This window comes from Garra rufa, chromosome 23 (assembly GCF_049309525.1).
Source record: "Garra rufa chromosome 23, GarRuf1.0, whole genome shotgun sequence".
Classification (NCBI taxonomy): Eukaryota; Metazoa; Chordata; class Actinopteri; order Cypriniformes; family Cyprinidae; genus Garra; species Garra rufa.
In genome coordinates this window covers 36,440,497-36,460,684 of record NC_133383.1, presented here as the reverse complement: position 1 = coordinate 36,460,684, position 20,188 = coordinate 36,440,497, and the positions used below count along the sequence as shown (strand labels likewise).

Sequence of the window (20,188 nt, the reverse complement as noted above, 5' to 3'; positions counted from 1 at the left end):
TCATTCTTTTCTTTATTGAAGCTGTTAAGCACACAGATTTGTCTTTTTGTCAGATTTTCAAACACTTTCTTGCTTCGAATCAAAGTTTGTAATGTTGTGATTCTCCTCATAGCTGGTTTGTTTGATTTATGTTATGACTTATAACTCTTTAACGATGACTTTTTAAAAATCCCTATGGGAAAGATGCTTCCAGAACCAAAGCCACTGAAAACGTGGGCGGCACTTGTTACACTCTATACCCAGCTTCTTGAGTATTAAAGGGGTAGTTCACTTCCAGAACAAAAATTTACAGATAATGTACTCACCCCCTTGTCATCTAAGATGTTCATGTCTTTCTTTCGTCAGTCGTAAAGAAATTGTTTTTTTGAGAAAAAAATTTCAGGGTTCCTCTCCATATAGTGGACTTCTATGGTGCCCCTGAGTTTCAACTTCCAAAATAGTCAAGTCAAGTCAAGATTATTTATACAGCGCTTTTTAGAATACAAGTTGTGTCAAAGCAACCTTACAGTATTAAAATAATAAAATAAAATGTCAATAATAATGCAAGAGTTCCATATTGCAACAAAGTCAAATTGGGGAGGACTCATCTGGTTCCCATGGCCTTGTGCCGGTGGCCGTTTAGGGTAGGAGTTCTTTCTTGATGATCTGTCTCTGGGGCTCATCTAGTTGACACTGTATCCGCTGACATTCGGCTGTAGGTGTTGATCCACCATCTGCTCTAGGTTTGGACTGGAAAATACAGTTTAAATGCAGCTTCAATGGGCTCTAAATGATCCCAGAAAAAAACGGGCCTTATCTAGCGAAACGATTGGTTATTTAAAAAAAATAAAGAGTACAATTCATATGCCTTTTAACTTGAAATGCTCATCTTGTCTAGCTCTGCGCAAACTCTGCGTATTCTGGTTCAAAACAGTTAGGGTATGTCGAAAAACTCAAAATAGCTGTTTTACCTTTTTTTGTAAAGGGTGTTTGATCTTTTTAGCATGTTCACTTTGTAAACACTGGGTTGGCACTTCTGCAGCGATGTAGGGCGAGTTTGAAGTTGGAGGAGAAAGTAAGATGGAAGTTCATGCAGACCTAGATAAGTCAAGCGTTTGAGGTTAAAAAGTATACAAATTGTACATTTTTTTGGAAAATAATGGATTGTTTCACTAGATAAGACCCTTCTTCCTTAACTGGGATCATTTAGAGCTCTGTATTTTGGACGTTTAAACTCGTGGGCACCATAGAAGTCCATTATATGGAGAGGAATCCTGAAATGTTTTCCTCAAAAAAAAAAAATTTCTTTACGACTGAAGAAAGACATACATGAAAAACTTGGATGACAAGGGGGTGAGTACATTATCAGTCAATTTCTTTTCTGGAAGTGAACTACTCCCAAGTATTGCCACCTTGAGAAAAAGGGAGTTATTTTAAAACTTTAGATAGCAATGTAAGACACAGCAGCCAAAAGGTGCCAAAAAGTAGGCATTTTTCCTTCACACAATGCCAGATTTCATTGCATGAAACATGCTCAGTTAAAAGAAATGTTTGAAAAAGTATTGCCAGAAATCAGCTTCAGTTGATTATTATTCCTAATATTTGTCTGCTATGTATTTCTGAGCTTATTAGCAACATGCCAACATCTTTTTTGAGTTGTGGCCTATGCGGAGCGCTCCAGATCTCTCTTCTGAGGGTCCATCTGGGTCAGGATGCTATGTAGGCAGTAGAAAGTTTTGCAACCGAGGTTATTATGAGTCTCTGTTTAGATCCAGCTATACGCAGCCAAGCAGATAAAGACCTTCAGATGTGAAATGAACTTTGTAACTCAAAAAGAGGCAGACAGAAAAAGAAGGATATAATACAAAATAACGGTTTGTTTTTACTCGAAAGGGGCCTGACCGTATTACCCGCACCGTCGTAATGAACACAATGCCTCCTCCTCGCACAACGTGCATGTCAAGCATGCTTTGATCTTCCTCGCGTAGACCGTATAGTAGGAAGCGTTTGATCTGTGATGTGATGGGTTTAAGCAGTATTACGGGCTTGCTTTATGTGTGTGTGTGTTTGGCGGTTAGTTCTACTGCGCTCTGTTGAAATTTATTGGGCAATTTTTTATTTGCTTTATCACTCAATGTCATGACGTCAGCCGAAGGGCTCTGACAGCGGGACTTACACAAAACAGGGCTGTTTTTTTGGCGGAAATATATAGGGGTGCTTACTTATCCCAGAACACTGTGGTGACTTTCGGCCCATATGATTTCAATGGAGGCGCTGTGCGGTAGACTTGTTTTTTTCGTTCGCAGTAACTTTTCCTCAACCAGATGGTGTCAACAGATGTCAGATGTCTTTGAGATGTGTTTCTGTTTCTGGAGTGACACACGCATACACCCACAGGCTTTCTCGCGGCGGATCGCGAGTCGCAAAAAGCGCACAAACACAAACATGAGTGGGACGTTTTAATCTAAATTATTGTAACCTTTCTAACGTTCCATCCCCTTCTTTAGTGTTTCAGGACGTTGTGCTGTAAAGGACCTCCCCCTCCCAGACCAGAATATGACGTGGTTTGCATCGGTCTGACGGGTTCTGGGAAGACCAGCCTGCTCTCCAGACTTTGCAGTGAGGCAACAGACAACATCATCCCTACCACAGGTCAGCCCACCATCATAGAGCAATACCAGACCCGTCCTGCAAACACAAACACAGACCATTGCACTTCCTATTTACCTTCAAATGAGCTTTCCCCTGTATTCAGATTTTGTCTTTTAAAGTTTACTTAAATAAACCTCAGTCAGCGTAGCAGAGGTGTTTTAATGACTTTATTTGATGACTGCGGTTGTTAATCTTGTTCAACTTTTATTTGCAGGTTTTAGCATTAAAGCTGTCCCGTTCCAGAATGCCATTTTAAATGTCAAGGAACTCGGAGGTAAATGCTCTCTGCTGTTAATGAGAATACAACTTTTGATTTGATTTTTATTTATGGGTCAATGACAAATAAGAGTGTCCACATTAAAGAAAAGGACAATCTTTTAAAAATATTTAAAACTCAGAATTTAGAAAAGTCAAATGTAATGACATATTCCCCTTACAAAATGTGTGTGCTTAATTTAATATTGATTTTTAAAAAAAATATGATTTATATTATATTTCAACCACATGACATTCAACAACATGATCAAACCATGTCTTGTACTAAAAAGGTTAAATCGTCTGATATTTAAAAGACTTGTTTTGCATGTTTATGATAGGTCAGTGGACAAAAGTTTAAGTATTCATAAACAGTGAAGCATTTTTCTGATCTTTTAAAAAAGTTGGGGTGTTATGTTCACAGAGGTTGCGTTTATTTGACAAAAATACAGTGAAACTGTTAAACCTACAAAGTTTCCATCCAGTTTTTGTGATGTTTTGTTATCGACAAAGTGAATATGCATAAAAAAAAAACTGTGAAATTTGCAGTCTCCAGCTTGTTTCCATCCAACTGGCATTTTGCCGATAAAATGGTGTACGTGATGACATCATTCCTGAAAAAATGAATTGTTGCATAAGTTTTGATGTATCGCAAAAAAAAAGTTGCCCTGTGAACTGTTTCCATTCATAATTTCACCTATTGCGCAAATATCATAGGCTAGTAGGCTGTTCTTTATCCATTTGAAACAAAACTTTATTATACAGGCTATTATTTAATTGTAGCCTATAGGCTTACATAAAATTATTTTTATTAACAAGTGTCATTTTTAGGCTGTAGGCATATAGACTATTTAGATACTTGAGCATCAAGTAATATTTATAAACTGGTGAAGTTGCATTATTATTATTTTTCTGATTAACGTTTGTTAGTCCATATTGAAAATAGGAATGTTAAAGGAACACTCCACTTTTTTTGGAAATAGGCTCATTCTCCAACTCCCCCCAAGTTAATAAGTTGATTTTTACCGTATTGAAATCCATTCAGACGTTCTCCTGTTCTGGCGATATCACTTTTAGCATAGCTTAGCATAGATCATTGAATCCTATGAGACCAATAGCATCGCGTTACGCTGGAATGGGAGTGTAGTTCCTAATCTTATCGGCCTAGAAAATTGCAGCTTTACATTTTTCGCCGGTCTTAGTACATAATATAACTACAGAAGAGTCAAGTTTTAAATAGGACAAATATCGAAACTCGTTGGTCATTTTTGAACGTGATGCTATTGGTCTAATAGGATTCAATGGTCTATGCTAAGCTATGCTAAAAGTGATATCGCCAGAAGAGGAGAACGTCTGAATGGATTTCAAAATGGTAAAACTCAACTTATTAACTCAGGGGGAGTTGGAGAATGAGCCTATTTCCAAAAAAAGTTCCACGTGTTCCTTTAATTTCGGTTATTTTATTTCTCCAAACCGAATTTACCGAATTTTTGTGAGGCGCTCTTGAGAAAGCGGCATGTTTGTTTCCGTCATTAAAAAAAAAGTTTTTATTGTGAATATAGCTATAACTGGACAACGCAGCCTGTTCATAAAATACAGTCAGCCAAACATATTGAAAAACCATGCTATTTTACTTCCCATCACTCCACAACAAATTCTTTAAATTTAACGGTAGAACAGAACTGGGAAGAAAACAAGATTGAAAAGATAAACTTACAAGACAAAATGAATTAATTTTGTACTTTTTGTAACTACGCTTTTGAACTACAGAGAAACGGTGCTAATTCTGTCATGTGACACCACATTTTTTGCGTTAAAGCCCCTTTTTTCAACAAAAAGTGTTTCCACACTAATTTTTGCGACATTTTAATTATCGAAATAGATTTTATGCACTAAAGGTAAACAAAAAAAGATTTTGTCGACACAGGAGAAATTTTATCAACTAAATTTTGAAGCGCTAAATATTTCTTCGCAAAAAGTTCTTGGATGTGAACCTGGCTATTGTGAAATGTTATTACAACTTATTATAACTGATTTGTATTTTAATATATTTTAAGATGTAATTTATTCCTGTGATCAAAGCTGAATTGTGAGCATCATTACTCCAGGCTTCAGTGTTACATGATCCTTCAGAAATCATTCAAATATGTGAGCCTGGACCACAAAACCAGTCTTAAGTGGCACTCTTAAGTAGTTTGTAGCAATAGCCAAAAATACATTGTATGGGTCAAAATGATTGGTTTTTCTTTTATGGCAAAAATCATTAGGATATTAAGTAAAGATCGTGTTCCATGAAGAGTTTTTGTTAATTTCCTAATGTAAATATATCAAAACTTAATTTTTGATTAGTAATATGCATTGCTAAGAACTTCATTTGGACAACTTCAAAGGAGATTTATTTTTTCAGTATTTAACGGTTTTTTTTGCACCATGAGATTCCAGATCTTCAAATAATTGTATCTTGGCCAATTATTGTTCTATCATACCAAACCATACATCAATGGAAAGCTTATTTATCCATCTTTCAGTTGTATACATCTTAATTTCAGTTCCATTTTTATGGTAACTGTGATACATTTAATGCCTTTGCATATAAAAATCATAAAAAATTGCATTCTAGTCATTGTATGTATAAATAAATTAATCTGACCTGAATTAATAAAACAAAAGCCTAATGTCATTAAATATCGGTGGACACATCTGTAACAACATTTTAAGCTGTTATTTCATATCTGATCTTTTGAAAAGTAAGCTCTGGCGGCATGTCACCTGACATATCACGATGAATTTGAGTGTTATTTGACGCAGATGTTACATGAGGGCCTGACCAGAAAGGGCACAAACTCATTTCTCTGATGACTAATAGTTTTCTCTTCAAGGTAAATTGAACCCCAGGAAGCGCCAGTGCCTGGATGCGGCACGCAAAGGAAATGTTTCGGATGTCACTCGCTCGATGAACCCAGAGCCATCTTGGCCCGCGTTTACCTTTTCGTATGAGTGATGGGCTGGGGCTTTGAATCTGTCTTTAAAATGAGTGAGTGATGACAAGAATAAGAGGGTGTTGAAGATGCAGAGAACCCGAGGGGAAGGGAGGGCTTGATAGGTTAGGAGAAAAAAAATGCTGGTTCATAACTGCTGGAACCGAGATTAAAGACAGGCGTTTCCTTCTAGGCTGTGTATATTGAAACCTGTTGTAGAGAAGCGATTTGTCACTATTTCAAATGAATAGGTTGCCTAAAAATAAAAATTTGGATGTCGTTCCAAACTTCCGTCTCAAAAAAAGTACGTCCGTTGAACACAAAAGGATTTTTGAGAAACGTACTGGTTGTTTGTTTTTAATGCAGTTGGAAAGCCAGGGCGGATGTTAAGATTAAAATAGGCATGAAATGAAACTAGCCAAATCTATTTTGACAGTGTGTGTTATGCAGTAGGTCTTATTGTGAATAATTCATGAATGTAACTCATAATGTTTGATCATAGTTGTATTAAATAACACAAATTCTTTTTATGTATTAAATCCCATTTTATCGACCAATGTCTTTGCTGCTGCCCTTTGATGATCCAGTTGAGCTATACTAAGCAAAAATGACTTTAGATAAACAAACATTTATACTTCATTATTTTTTTTCTTGCTGAAGAGTGTTAAACTTTTTTCTTCTGCATTCTACTGTACAGATTATAATGAATTTAGTTTTCTGTAAGCCTTAGGCTTATTCATTTCATTTTTGGTGTAAAAGGGCTTTTTCATAAAACTTTTTATATTAAAAACAACCAAGCAAGCCCTGTCCAGATTTAAAAAGTAATACAAAAGTAACGTAAAGTAAAAAGTAATAGTTTTCCTTGAAGTGAAAACTATTAGTCATCATTATTATCTATAATTTAATAATATAATGCAGTTATTAATTAGATACACTATTTACAACTTTTTAAATATATGTAGTCAGAGACAAAAATGTGTGAATCATGAAAATGTCTTTCTATTTGAAGGGAATCAAAATTACCCTATGATTTACTCACCCTCAAGCCATCTTTTGTGTATATGACTTTTTTTTTTATCAGACAAATTGTTGAGTTTTTGAAATCCAGTGAAATGCATCCATCTATGATAAAAAGCATGGCTCCAGGGGGTTAATAAAGGCATTCTGAAGTAGATCAATGCACTTGTGAAAGATATCAATATTTAAAACTTTATAATCTCTACCTTTCGGTAACTGTTGTACAAGCGTTTACTCTTACCTTTATGAGAAAAAATGATGATGTGTTTTAAGATGTTTCCAAACCAAGTGATCGCGCTGTTGCCTCCATGTCCTGTAAACCACGCTTTAGCCTCCACTCTCTACTCTTTTTTTTTTTTCTAAAAATGTACAGTATATCACCTTTACAAGTTACAAAAACCTAGTTAATGTTAATGCTAGGAATTTGACATCATTCTCTCTTCTGACTGCCGATATCAGTCTCTCAGTTTTTCTCCTTTGATTGAATATCGTGAAAACCCTATTTTGAAGTTTTTATTTTGCTATTTGAGCAAATGGAAATGCAAAAATAAATATTTGTGGTACTCTCCCATTCACTGTTCTCGGATTTAACCCAACTATGACGACTTCCGCTATGAGAAACCCAGAAATGCGAGAAAGGCCCATACTTTTTGTAAACTATTTATGTATTGAATATGAGGTAATAATAAAAAACTCAATTTTGGCTTTAAGTTATCGTATCGAGTATCATATTGTGAAATTAGCATTGTGTATCATGACAAAGGTGTAGTTACACACTTTATCCCCATTCATTTTAACTGCATGGAAAAGAACGGCCAGCACATTCTTCAAAACTTCTCCTTTTGTGTTCCTCGGAAGAAGGAATCCTTTAAATCCTTTAAAAATGAACTAGGCGACTTTTTGGTGAGAAAAAGCCCACAATGGGAACTCGTCTTGAAATTGATGAACCTCTAAATTCTCCTTGAAAACCGGTATAATTATGTCCTGTTTTCCTTTTAAGCACTTTGGAAACCTTTCCTCCAGACCTCCAGCGAGTTCAGCTCAGTGTCAGGGGCCTGCGGAGCGCGACCTCTTTTTCCCCAAAAACATCAGTGTAGGGTTACGGCTGGGACATTAACCTTGAACCTGACGCGGAAGGCTCATGTCACACTTTATTGATGGAGGTTGTGTGCCGGCTTGACACGCCGGCTCTCCCGTCGTTTCCGCCACGACCATCGAGACGGTTTACCGTGTTATTGCTTGGTCTGCCCGTCTGGCCCGTGTTTTGGGTCTGCGTGAGTGATGTCAGGAAGCCAGGAGACGTTCAAAGCGCCTCGCTGTCTGCGTGCATTTCCCATCAGTGTCACGATGACACCCTGTGCGATCTGCCGGGCTGACAGGCGCACCAAAGAAGGGAGCCCCACATGCTCACATTTACCATCTCGCAGCGGCCATCTGAAAGCACTTAGCAGACTCTCTCTCTTTGTTTCTCTGGACCATGGCCATGATGTAATGATTTCTGCGAAAATGTGCTTTAGTTGCATTATCACATGAGATTGTAATGCACCGGCCCGTTGCTGATAAATGCTGTTTTGTTCCGTCACATTGTTTTCGTCTTAATGCACATGTTTTGAAATGAAAGTAAACTGCTGCTTTTCAAAGCCCAAGACCTCCCAGCGCTTTCATTTTGCTTTCACAGCCAGTAGATGGAGACTTTGAGTAAAAGCCACAGAGGAAGTGTTGATGCACATTTGAGACTGATAGCATATTGTGTTTTAGAAAAGCCAGGCCATATAGAAAAATAAATACCAGGCTGAGTGATTATGCGTTAATAGTGCTTGGTTAAATGGCAATAGCAGATCAAACGCCTGTTAATTAGATGAGTCAGGCCTGTCTTCGAGGATCCCAAATATTTATTGTGAGTCACAAATTGCCTAAACATCTGGAAAAAACATTATTATATCTTTGGCTGGCTATCGCAGAGTGTGTGCTATTGCTGTCAGGCTTGCATGTCAGTGGTTGGAAAGCTGTTGCCGAATACCGCGATGGATAATACCTAATGAGAACTGGAAGTATTACATTGTACATCATACACAGCGATGATATCGGGGAGTCGAGCTCTGAAACTCAATCTAATAGGTGGAGCCTGTTGCAAACGTGAACCTAGACCTCTAGAACAGTTTTAGTGCTGATAATTTGGCGAGGCATGACTAAGAGCTCAATTTGTGGTGTGACAAAGGCTTAGAAGTTTGGAAGTGGAACCATTAAACTTGCGTCCAGTGTGTTTAGCGAGGGGGGAAAAAAGAATCACGCAGCTGCTTAGTGTCAAGCAAACAGCTTATACGTCTTGGCCGAGCTTCAAGAGCTTTGAATAAAGCCGTCGATTACGGTCTGGTGTTGATTTAAGACGCCACCTTTTGGAAAAGCATTCTGTGTATTATTTCATGCCTGGAGATGAAAACCGAGAGATAAAGCTACTTTTTAGCACTCGTCGTCATAGGATTTGCTAGGAATTAATATAGCGCATTCCCTTGGGGAAACTCACAAGGACAAGAGGTATAGACAAACTGGTCTCAGTTTTTTCACGGTTAGGGTACAGGCCCCGCAGTGACTCACTTTAACCAAAGCCATGCTGCGCTTGTGTGTCTTGGTGGCCACATTTTTGTACCCCCAAATTGCTGTGCACAAGAGAAACCATATGTTCACTGTAAAAGTGGGCCCATTTGAACTGTGCTGTAGACTGGCCATCAGAAGAAACCATTTTAATATGCTCTCAGGGTCGACTTTAAAGAAACACTGTTGCATTGAGCGCTCTTCATTTGGACACGGCTTTTCCCACAGGCCTCCCCGAGCGAGAGTGCGAGTTGGCATGCGTTCTTGAAGTCATAAAAATACATAATGCAATATCCGCAATGATTTTTGAAAGGAGGTCAGGGTCCTCACCAAATGCATTCCAGCAATGTTCGAACTGATACTGTGTCGAAACACGCTGTAGTCCGTTTCCCGCCCGGTTGCCAAAAAGTGTCTCGTTGTGCTTTTTGTTTGGAGCTCTGACAGGAAAACCACCTTTTTTTTTCTGCGAAGGGGTTAATGTGTGTATTAAATGTTATGACTTCCTCGCTGCGATCCTGACGGTGTGAATTTGTGTTTTTTGTTTGCAGGAGCGGACTCAATTAAAAAGTACTGGAGCCGGTACTACCAGGGCTCTCAGGGGGTGGTGTTTGTTTTGGACAGCGCTTCGTCGGAGGAGGACCTGGAGGTGGCGCGTACGGAGCTCCACTCGGCCTTGCAGCATCCGCAGCTCTGCACGCTTCCTTTCCTCATTCTGGCCAACCACCAGGACAAACCTGCTGCCCGCTCTGTTCAAGAGGTAACCCAATACTCGCTTAACACTTCCCTTCCTCACCCTGGCTAGCCGCCAGAACAAACCTGCCGCCCGCTCTGTGCGAGCCGTAACTTTACACTCGCTTAATACTCGCCTAATACTTCCCATCATCGGACTGGCCAACCACTGGGACAAGGCTGCAGCCCCCTTTGTACTAAAATGATGCTAATACATGCTTTATACCTCCCATCATCATCATATATGGATATATATTTCATTGAAGAGGTCACTTGGGTCATTCCAAACCTGTGTGATTCACTTTCTTTTGTGGAACACAAAAGAATGTTTTGTCAATAATGCAATGAAATTCAATGGGAAAATACAAAAATGGGTAAAAAAATAATTTTTCAAAGCACATTTTTAAGGGATAGTTCATCAAAAATTGGCCTCAGGCCATCCTGGATATATTTTTTTCTTTCAGACAAATACAATCTGAGTTGTTGTAATAAATGTCCTGGCTCTTCCAAACTTTATAATGGCAGTGAATGGCTGTTGAGAATTTGCAGTCTAAAATAGTACATCCATTATAAAAAGTGCTGCACACACCTCTGAGGGTTAATAAAGGCCTCCTGAAATCAATCCATGCGTTTGTGTACGAAAATGTCCTACGCCTTACACTGAAACACCGCTCTCTCGTGAATATGACATTTAGTGAAAGCCAGAGATTATGGTGTATAAAGCTTTAAATGTGGATATTTTTCTTACATACATACATTGATTTACCTTTAGGCCTTTATTAACCCCCTGGAGCCATGTGGAGTATTTTTTATGATGGATGAATGCACTTCATTGGACTTCAAAATCTCAACAGCCATTCACTGCCATTATAAAGCTTAGAAGAGCCAGGACATTTTTTTATATAACTCTGATTGTATTTGTCTGAAAGAAAAAAGTCACATACACATGGATGGCTTGAGGGTAAATCATGAGGTCATTTTCATTTTTGAGTGAACTATCCCATTAAGGCAAGATGTCCCAGTCTTTCTTATTTCCAGTCATGCATCTGGAGCTCTTATAAACTTAAATGGGGACAGAAGGAGAATTTCCTGAAGCTGTTTATCAGTGTTATGTCCAAACAACAGTCAGACAGCAATATTATTGTAAATTGTGTTTCTTTAGCTCAAATCACACAAAACACTGGTTTACAGGCTAGTCAAGCAAATATACGTTATAAACAAAAAAGTGATACCTCTGTGAAACTGGATGATATCCGCCATATTTAGCATTATGGTTATTCCCATTCTTGTTTTTATAACTGAAGTTGTGGTCACTTTAGCTAAATTTTGGCACACTTTCATGGGCAAAAAATGGTGCATTGTTTAATAGTGTAGTGAAGCACAGCTCAAACTAAAGTCAAATCAAGCAGCTTTCTGCTGGTCAACAAAGCTAATTTGTGTGGCCAGTTTGCGTAATCTGCATGAAGAACCTCTTTTTTACTCTCACATGAATTTCTTGATCTCTTTGCTATTGAAATGACTGGATTTCACCTACACAATTTTAAGGAATGGTAAATGCGACCACATCTTTAGACCCTTTTGGGGTAGACTGATTATCAGCACCGATATCACACATTTTTATGGTTATTGTTATTGGTCATTTTCAAAAACCAATTTACCAATAAAATAATTTAAAACTATAAAAAAGCAACACAAACACAATAAAAAAAAAGGATATGAAATCATCATTATGGTTATCGGTATTGGTCTTTTTCAAAACCGATTTGCTGATAAAAATAATTTAAAAGCATTAAAACTGACAGAAATCATTATCATTAGTGGTCCGATAACTATAAAAACATTTTTAAAGTTATCAGTCATTTAAAAATGATTTGCCGATAAAATAATTTAAAAGCTATTAAACAAAGTTTTTGTCAGAGCCCTTGTTATTCTTTTAAATTTTGACATTAATTTTCATTTTTACACAAAACATATATCGGTTCAAAATATCGGTTATCATTCTACTTTATCTATAATAATCTGTATCCTCTTTGGCCCTGAAAAACACATACAGGTTGACACCTAGTCATTATTTATTCACCCTTATGTCATTCCAAAGCCATAGGCGGTTTGTTCATCTTTGGAGCACAAATAAAGATGTTTTTGATGAAGGGTTCTCTCAAAACCCTTTCAAAACATTCACAAAGATGTCAAAACATAAATCCACATGAATTAAGCAGTTTAATCCCAGTCTTCTGAAACGACATGATCAATTTATGTAACAGATTTAATTTAGGCTTTTATTCACACACAAACTTTGATCAGCCAGAAGGTCAACCAAGTGGAGAACAAACCTCATTGGTTCTTGCAGAAGACTTTTAGAGGATGGACAAAAATGTCGCGGATTTAATTACCAATGTCTTCATCTTTGTTCAAAGGATGACAAATTATAATGGGTGAGTAAATGATGCCAGAATTGTCATTTTGGGGTGAACTAACCTCTTAAATAATAGCAACATTAGGCAACACTCCGTCTGTTTCAGAGGATTCGATTGTTGTTTGCAAACACTGACAGGCCGCAAGACATTCTCCCACAGATCTGCAGCACCCAGCTTACCCACTTTCTCAGGCTTTCCTGACAATAAGTCTTTGTATTGTTGGGAGCCCAAAATACTGGTGGTGTGGGGAAACACTACAGCTGTTGTCCCATCTCATAAGAGTGTATTCATTTTACCGATTACTCTATTTGAGATTCTTTCAAACATGGTTTCAAAAGCGAGTGGCATCGAAATTGAGATGAATTGCTGGCCGCTGTTAGTAATGGCAAACAGTTGGAATTTGTGGCATGTCTCTGCTGTCACATTTCTATTTTAATGGTCCCCTTGTCACTTTTATGTTCGGAGGATTGAGTTACTCAGCCTGTGTGTCTTTTCCTGAGTGATTTGGTGTCTGTGTGTTATTTGGCTGATACCACGCGTGTTGGTTTGTGTGTCCGTTTGTGAGCGCGCACATCTGCTCCGAGTGGAGAAATCGGTCCGCGGGCTGCAGGGTATCACCCAATGCACAGAGCGCTAATTAACTGGCTGAGAAGTGGTCCTGAGTGAGCAGTAAATATCTGCCTTCGGAGGATAACACATCCCAGTTCACTGATGTGTGTCAAAACGGGGCTTTTCAGTTGGCAGCGAGGCTCGCTCTCCTTGCTGGAGATACAACTTGGGTTACACAAGATCGGACCTGACCAGCTTGTTTTCCATTAAATTGCTCTCAATCGATTTCAAACTGGATCAGATCTCCTGGACCTCCTATGGGCATTTTTTGAAAGAAGAAAAGATCCACAGTGCAGAAAACTGGAACTGGTTGCATATTTTTTTGGTCATTATAAGGGATGAAGTTGCTGCCAGCATTATGAAAAACTGTTTTCGGGTGACAGATTACATCAATCTGTGTTTTTGCAGAGGCTTTATATAAATAAACAAAAACATATTTATTTATTTGACTGTTTATTAGTCGCACCGCTGCTTTTGCTGAACAAGTCCACAAGTCTTCGGCCAACAGCCTTGCTGTTAAACATGAGCTTGAAACACAATCCTCCCTCTATACTACTTCAACTGCTCACACAAGTCTGTGGAGATGTTTCAGATCGTTTTTCATTTTTTTGCCAGATATAAATTGCTTAACGTATCAAATGAAGGTCCGCATCGCAATGTGGTTTGCGTGGAAGTGGCCTGTGCGCCAGCATCAACCGGTTTTGCTTTATATTTCAGGGTGTGAACTGTGATGGATCATCTGTCTTACCCTGGATGACCATTTCATAATGCGTTTGATTCCCGTAAACATTTCTGTACTTCTAAGGTTACTAAGTAATCCACCTATGTGAGTTTTCAAATGTTTTATTGCCAGGGAACTCCAAATATGATGATGATCCCCTTGCAAGAAACCCCCTTCCCAAAATATGCAGCCAGCTGTGTATTTTCATGTTTGCAGACTCATTTATACTCTAAAAAATTGCAGAATGATTGATTACATTTGAATTTTGTTTGTACTAAATACTTTTTTGCAAACTATTTGTAATTTGTTTTTGTTTTTTTACTGTTAAAGGGGTCATGAACTGAGAAAACAAAATTCCCTTGATCTATTGACAAGAGATAAAAGTACTATACTATAAAAGTATCTTGTAAGTTTCAGAACTCTCTCCAAAAGTACAGCCTTTGCATTGCTGTCCTTCTTATCCCAACGTTAGGAAAGAGTGGATTAACTTTATTTTTAATGAAGATCCAGGCCGCGTCAGGATGAAGTTAGTTAAGATTCGTTTACAAACAAGGCGTAATTCGACATAGGATTTTCTGGGAAGTCCATCTGTAAAGGTTGTCCACTACAAGTCAAAAGTTTTTGAACAGTAAGATTTTTAATGTTTTTTAAAGCCTCTTCTGCTCAACAAGCCTGGATTTATTTGATTTAAAGTATGGCAAAAACAGTAAAATTGTAAAATATTTTTACTATTTAAAATAACTGCTTTTTATTTGAATATATTTTAAAATGTAATTCATTCCTGTAATTTAATATATGGCAAAAACAGTATTTTTTTTTAAATATTTTTACTATTTAAAATAACTGCTTTTTATTTGATTATATTTTAAAATGTAATTCATTCCTGTAATTTAATATATGGCAAAAACAGTATTTTTTTATATTTTTGCTATTTAAAATAGCTGCTTTTTATTTGAATATATTTTAAAATGTAATTTATTTCTGTGATTTCCAAGCTGAATTTTTAGCATCATTACTCCAGTGACATCAGAAATAATTCTAATATTCTGATTTGTTGCTCAAAAACATTTATTATTATTATTATTATTATTATTATTATTATATTGAAAACAGCTTCAAACATTTTTGACTGGTAGTGTAGGTTGTCAAACATACACAACTGTTGGCCAATCATAGCAGTGGCCTTTACTTCCGAGTCTACAATCCGCCATGCCTGTTCAAACAGAGCGTTTAGATGTGGGGGTTAAAACAGGACAGAAAATAGTCTATTACTTCCATATTGTGATGTTTTTGATGTTAAAATCTTGATATCATTGTAAGTGGACCTCAGAGAACAGTACAAAATAATAAAAAGGCAGTTCATGACCCCTTTACGAAACATATTGCATTTGTTTTATCTCAAATTTTCCACAGACCACCTAGCACCCCCTTGCAACCCTCTGGGAGTCCCTGAGCCCCAGCTTCAAGAGATCTAGTGTGACTGATTTCTGCAGGTTTCCCTGTGACTGGTTACATCACCTGATTTTCTTCTTCTGGATCCCATGTATTAAGCCTAACCATTTTTCAGAGTCATCTGGCTCTACGTGAAGAGGCTACTGACTGGTGACAACACATAAGACAGCTTTGACTTATTCTTCATTGGGATTTCAAGTCTCGCTTGCTTTTACTATAGTTTGTGTTGACATTTGCACATAAATACTTTGATCGACAGTAAATTACTGTTATGAGACTAAGTCCAAATGAAGGACACACGTTCAGCCCATGTGCAGTGACCATCTGGTCTTCAGCATGCAGAAATGTGAAGTCGTAATTGAAGCATCAGTAGAACAATATGATTAAGCATTGTTGTTGTTTTTTGTTGGACTAGGGTTGAGCAGGATGACTAACAAGTTGTCTTACAACCGTATAGTTGATTATTGAATATCTGGATTTAAATGTTTAGCTTGAATCATTTCTAGCCACGTTGCACTAGTCATTTATAAAACCAGGGCATGACATTAACTTTTTTGCTCACCAGCCACTGTGGCTAGTGGTTTTTTAAAATTACTAGCCACTCAGCATTTTCACTGGCCACAATTTTGTTGTTGGGAAATTACGTTTTATATGACTAAAGTTACTCCCCCGGTTTCACAGACAAGCTTTAAGCCTAGTCCTGGAGTAAAATGTAAGTGAGCTGTTTCAACTGAAAGAAACTAGCACTGACTGTCTCAAGATGCACACCAATAATGTTTTTCCTATGGCACATTTTGAACTATGGGCTAATCCTGGTTTAAGCTAAGCCCTGTCTATGAAACCGGGCCACTGTGTACTAAAAATTACTTTCTATGTTTTTTTTTGTTTGCCTATTTAAAGTACATTTTCCCCTAACTGTATTAAATGCATGCGTCATCTTTCATTTCAAATTCTTATATTTGATTAATAAATTCACTGAATTTAATAAGACAAGGCTGTTACCAATCAAATGAAATCAGTATAAACAAAACCAATTGTGTCACTGCAGAACAAACAAAAGCAGCTGATATTTACACAAATATTTACAGATAATTTACTCACCCCCTTGTCATCCAAGATGTTTTTTGATGAAAACCTTTTAGGATTTCTGTCCATATAGTGGACTTCTATGGTGCCCCCGAGTTTGAACTTCCAAAATGCAGTTTAAATGCAGCTTCAGATGGCTCTAAATGATCCCAGCCGAGGAAGAAGGGTCTTATCTAGCAAAATGATTGGTTATTTTCTAAAAAAAAAAAAAAAAAAAAGAAAATTTATATACTATATACTTAACCTCATATTCTCGTCTTGTCCAGCTCTGTGTCAACTTTGTGTATTCTGGTTCAAGACAGTTAGGGTATGTCGAAAATCTCATTTTTCAAAATCATCCTTTATCGCTGCAGAAGCACTGACCCAGTGTTTACAAAGTGAATGTGCAAAGAAGATCAAATGCCTTTTACAAGAAATTGTAAAGCAGTGTACAAAATAACTGATTGTTTCATTAGATAAGAACTTTCTTCCTTGACTGGGATCATTTAGAGCCCTTTGAAGCTGCATTTAAACTGTATTTTGGAAGTTCAAACTCTGGGGCACCATAGAATTTCATTATATGGAGACAAATCCTGAATGTTTTCCTCAAAAAACATAATTTCTTTATGACTGAAGAAAGAAAGACATGAACATCTTGGATGACAAGGGGGAGTAAATTATCTGCAAATTGTTGTTCTTAAAGTGACCTTTTCCTTTAATTAAGCTAAAATGTAGCATGAAAGCATTTGCATTGCAAAATTGCAACAGTCTAAGTAATGTAATGAGCTTGGTGTTTCAAATCAGTTTTTTTTTTAATATATAAAAAAATATAAAATGTTGTAAAAAAATGCAAAGATAAGCTACTTTTAAATATAAGAGTAAACCGCCAATAGGTGGCAGCAAGTGACTGTCTTAATGAATGAGTAATTTTAAACGATTCATTCGGATGGCTGATTCATTTGAGAATGAATCAAGTGCCTGTCTTTATGAATGGGCCACTGAATCATTGATTCAAATGATTAATTCAGAAACGCTAAATCATTCAGTAACGAAACCACCGCTGTACGTTGGTGAGCGATGCATGACTGTTCTGCAGTGATCTTTGTTTTGAACTAACCAAATCGAGCAAAAACGGTCAACGCTGACAATATTGTACTAAAATGTATATTAGCTACTTGTTTGAACTCTTGTATAAAATCAATGTCAAATTTACAACCGTTGTTTTCAGGGAAAACTGTACTCTCTTGGTCGTGTCATGTTGCTTATCTAGGCTATGTAATAAATATAAAAACTACGTTTTTACCGCAGTATGTTTCTTCTGTTTGCAGTTGTGTTCATTTGTGTTGATTTCTCCATGAGATTGTCTCACACACAGACAGGCTGCACGATCTTCAACTGGTGTGACCTTGTTACTGTCAATACATTATCCATTATCAATTGCCGTTTACACCAAATGTAATAAAATCAGAATCATTCTAGCTGAAATTTTGGTGCTTCCCTAATTAGATGTTTCAATCAGATTGAATTAGTTGTCCGGTCAGGCAAGTAAAATTCTCTTCCACTTGCCCCTTCAAAAAATACACTTGACCCAGACAAGCACGAATATCAAGCTCTGTTATAAAATTCAACCCTCCAAAATGGCTAGTGCGAATGACCGTGTTACCTGCCACTGCAGAATTCCACCCGCATTTGGCGGCTTGGCAGGTGTTAATGTCAAGCCCTGCGTAAAATGACTAGTCAAATTTAAAAATACTTTTGCTTATCACTTGAGAATAAAGCAAGTGCCAGTCTTTATGAATGGATCACTGAATCATTGACTCAAATGATTAATTCAGAAACACCAAATAATTCAGTGACGAAACACCATTGTATGTTCAGAGATGCGTGGCTGTTCTGCTGTGATCTTTGTTTTTAACTGTTTTCGTTAACTAAATTGAGCAAAAACAGTCAACGCTGACAATATTGTACTAAAATGTAGGGATGCACCGAAATGAAAATTCTTGGCCGAAGCCGAAACCGAACAAAATGAAACACTGGGCCGAAGGCCGATTAGCAAACACGGTTTTTCGTGTGTTTTTTCCCTATGTATTTTGCCAAAAAATTTTCACCATTGTATAAATTAAATAGCCAAAATGTGCTTTTTACAATTTGGTCTTGCTTTTCAAAGTAACAAATCAATTACAAAACAACAGTTTAAAAATATTTACTGAACACTGAACATTTTTAACATTCTAGTAGATATTATATCCTACCAACAAAGCACAGTTTAACTTAGAATTATTAAAATAATATTCTTCAGCCATTTTTACGACCCCATTTTTGAATCAGGCATGTTTTTTCCACAACTGGCGTGACCTTGTTATTGTCAATACATTATCTATTATCAATTGCATTTACATAAAATGTAATAAAATCAGAACCATTCTCACCGAAATTTTGGTGCTTCCCTAATTAGATTTTTTAATCAGATTAGTTGTCCGGTCGTGCAAGTAAAATTCTCTTTTACTTGCCCCTTAAAAAAATCCACCTGTCCCAGACAAGCATAAATGTCAAGCTCTGTTATAAAATTCAATGTTAATGTTAAATTTGAAAATACTTTTGCTTATCACTCAACAACAAACATAATTATGAGCACTCAGCTTAAGACTCAATTTCACCCAACTGTGTTTTGATTGGAATTGGTCAAGTGTAAAATTTCTGCTTGCTTACGATATATCATGCAAAAGAAAAGAGTGATTTGTATGTCTGGAAAAATGTGAATTTCAAGAACACATTTGTGCTGACTGCTAGATTTATGACTGTTTTCCTCTGTGCTTCATGAAGATGAGACGAAGAAGTAAATTTAGGACCTGTTGAGATGTTTGAGTGCGAGTGTAATACAATTGATTTAAAAATGTGGCAGTAGGGACCTATTGTACTGAAATTGAATAAACCAGTGCATGACTGTCTCAACAACCACATGAAAAGTCATGTTTAATTCTCTCCTTCTTGTGTGCCAAGTTGACCAGAGGCTGCAATTAAGGTTGCTTAAGGGGACAAATGTAGCTATACAAAGCGTATATTGATTAATGATGATGAAAGGGAACGAGGAGTTTCTTTTCTTGCAGATCTGGAGATCTGTCATCAAATCAGTGCACTGTTGACAGCCCAGAGCCAAATGGACAGAGGAAAGTTGTGACAACACAAAATTGATGAAGATCTAAAAGAGAAAAGCCAGTTAGTGCCGATCAGTTAGCACGTTAACACAAGGCTAGATCCAAGAAGCGATGTGAGAGACCGGCTCAGTTCAGTCAGTACAGACCTGAAATCTGTGTCCGTCGTGGTCACGCAGCAATCTGGGTCCGAACAACAGACCCGTTTGTTGTTTTCCTCGGGGGCTCGGAATTTGCTCAGCCGACATTGGCATGGTTTTCAGTGCTGGGTGCCAAGGCCAGTGTCTGATCAGCAGGAGAAACACCATTCTCCCTCATACCACACGCACACACGCACTCACTCCACTGTCTGGGTGTCTGTCTGGCTTTACAACCCTTTCCTCAGTCTCTCATGTTACTTGCTGTGGGAAAGATTGGTGCTGTCCATTTTTGCGCCTTCCCCCTCTTTATCTTCTTTCTCATTTTGATTATGTAAAGATACCGGAGCCTAATGAACCCCATGATTTGGAGCAGTGGCTCTTGACTGGTTTCGCTTTTAGACACAAGTTGACATTAGACATGAAGTGGTAA

General features: G+C 37.4%; 1 protein-coding gene across 4 annotated transcripts in view; it reads left to right on the top strand.

Annotated features, from left to right (window-relative positions):
- Positions 1-20,188, top strand: part of arl15b (ADP-ribosylation factor-like 15b) — a 77,997-nt gene that overhangs the window by 38,144 nt on the left and 19,665 nt on the right. For 2 of the 4 annotated variants that reach the window (XM_073829473.1, XM_073829475.1), the window contains exons 2-4: positions 2,487-2,631; positions 2,846-2,905; positions 10,022-10,230. In XM_073829473.1, coding sequence (XP_073685574.1) covers positions 2,487-2,631; positions 2,846-2,905; positions 10,022-10,230 — 414 coding nt within the window. Of the gene's footprint in view, positions 1-2,486; positions 2,632-2,845; positions 2,906-10,021; positions 10,231-15,362; positions 17,711-20,188 lie in introns of those variants that run through there. The other 2 variants (XM_073829476.1, XM_073829474.1) reach the window with 2 other exon arrangements.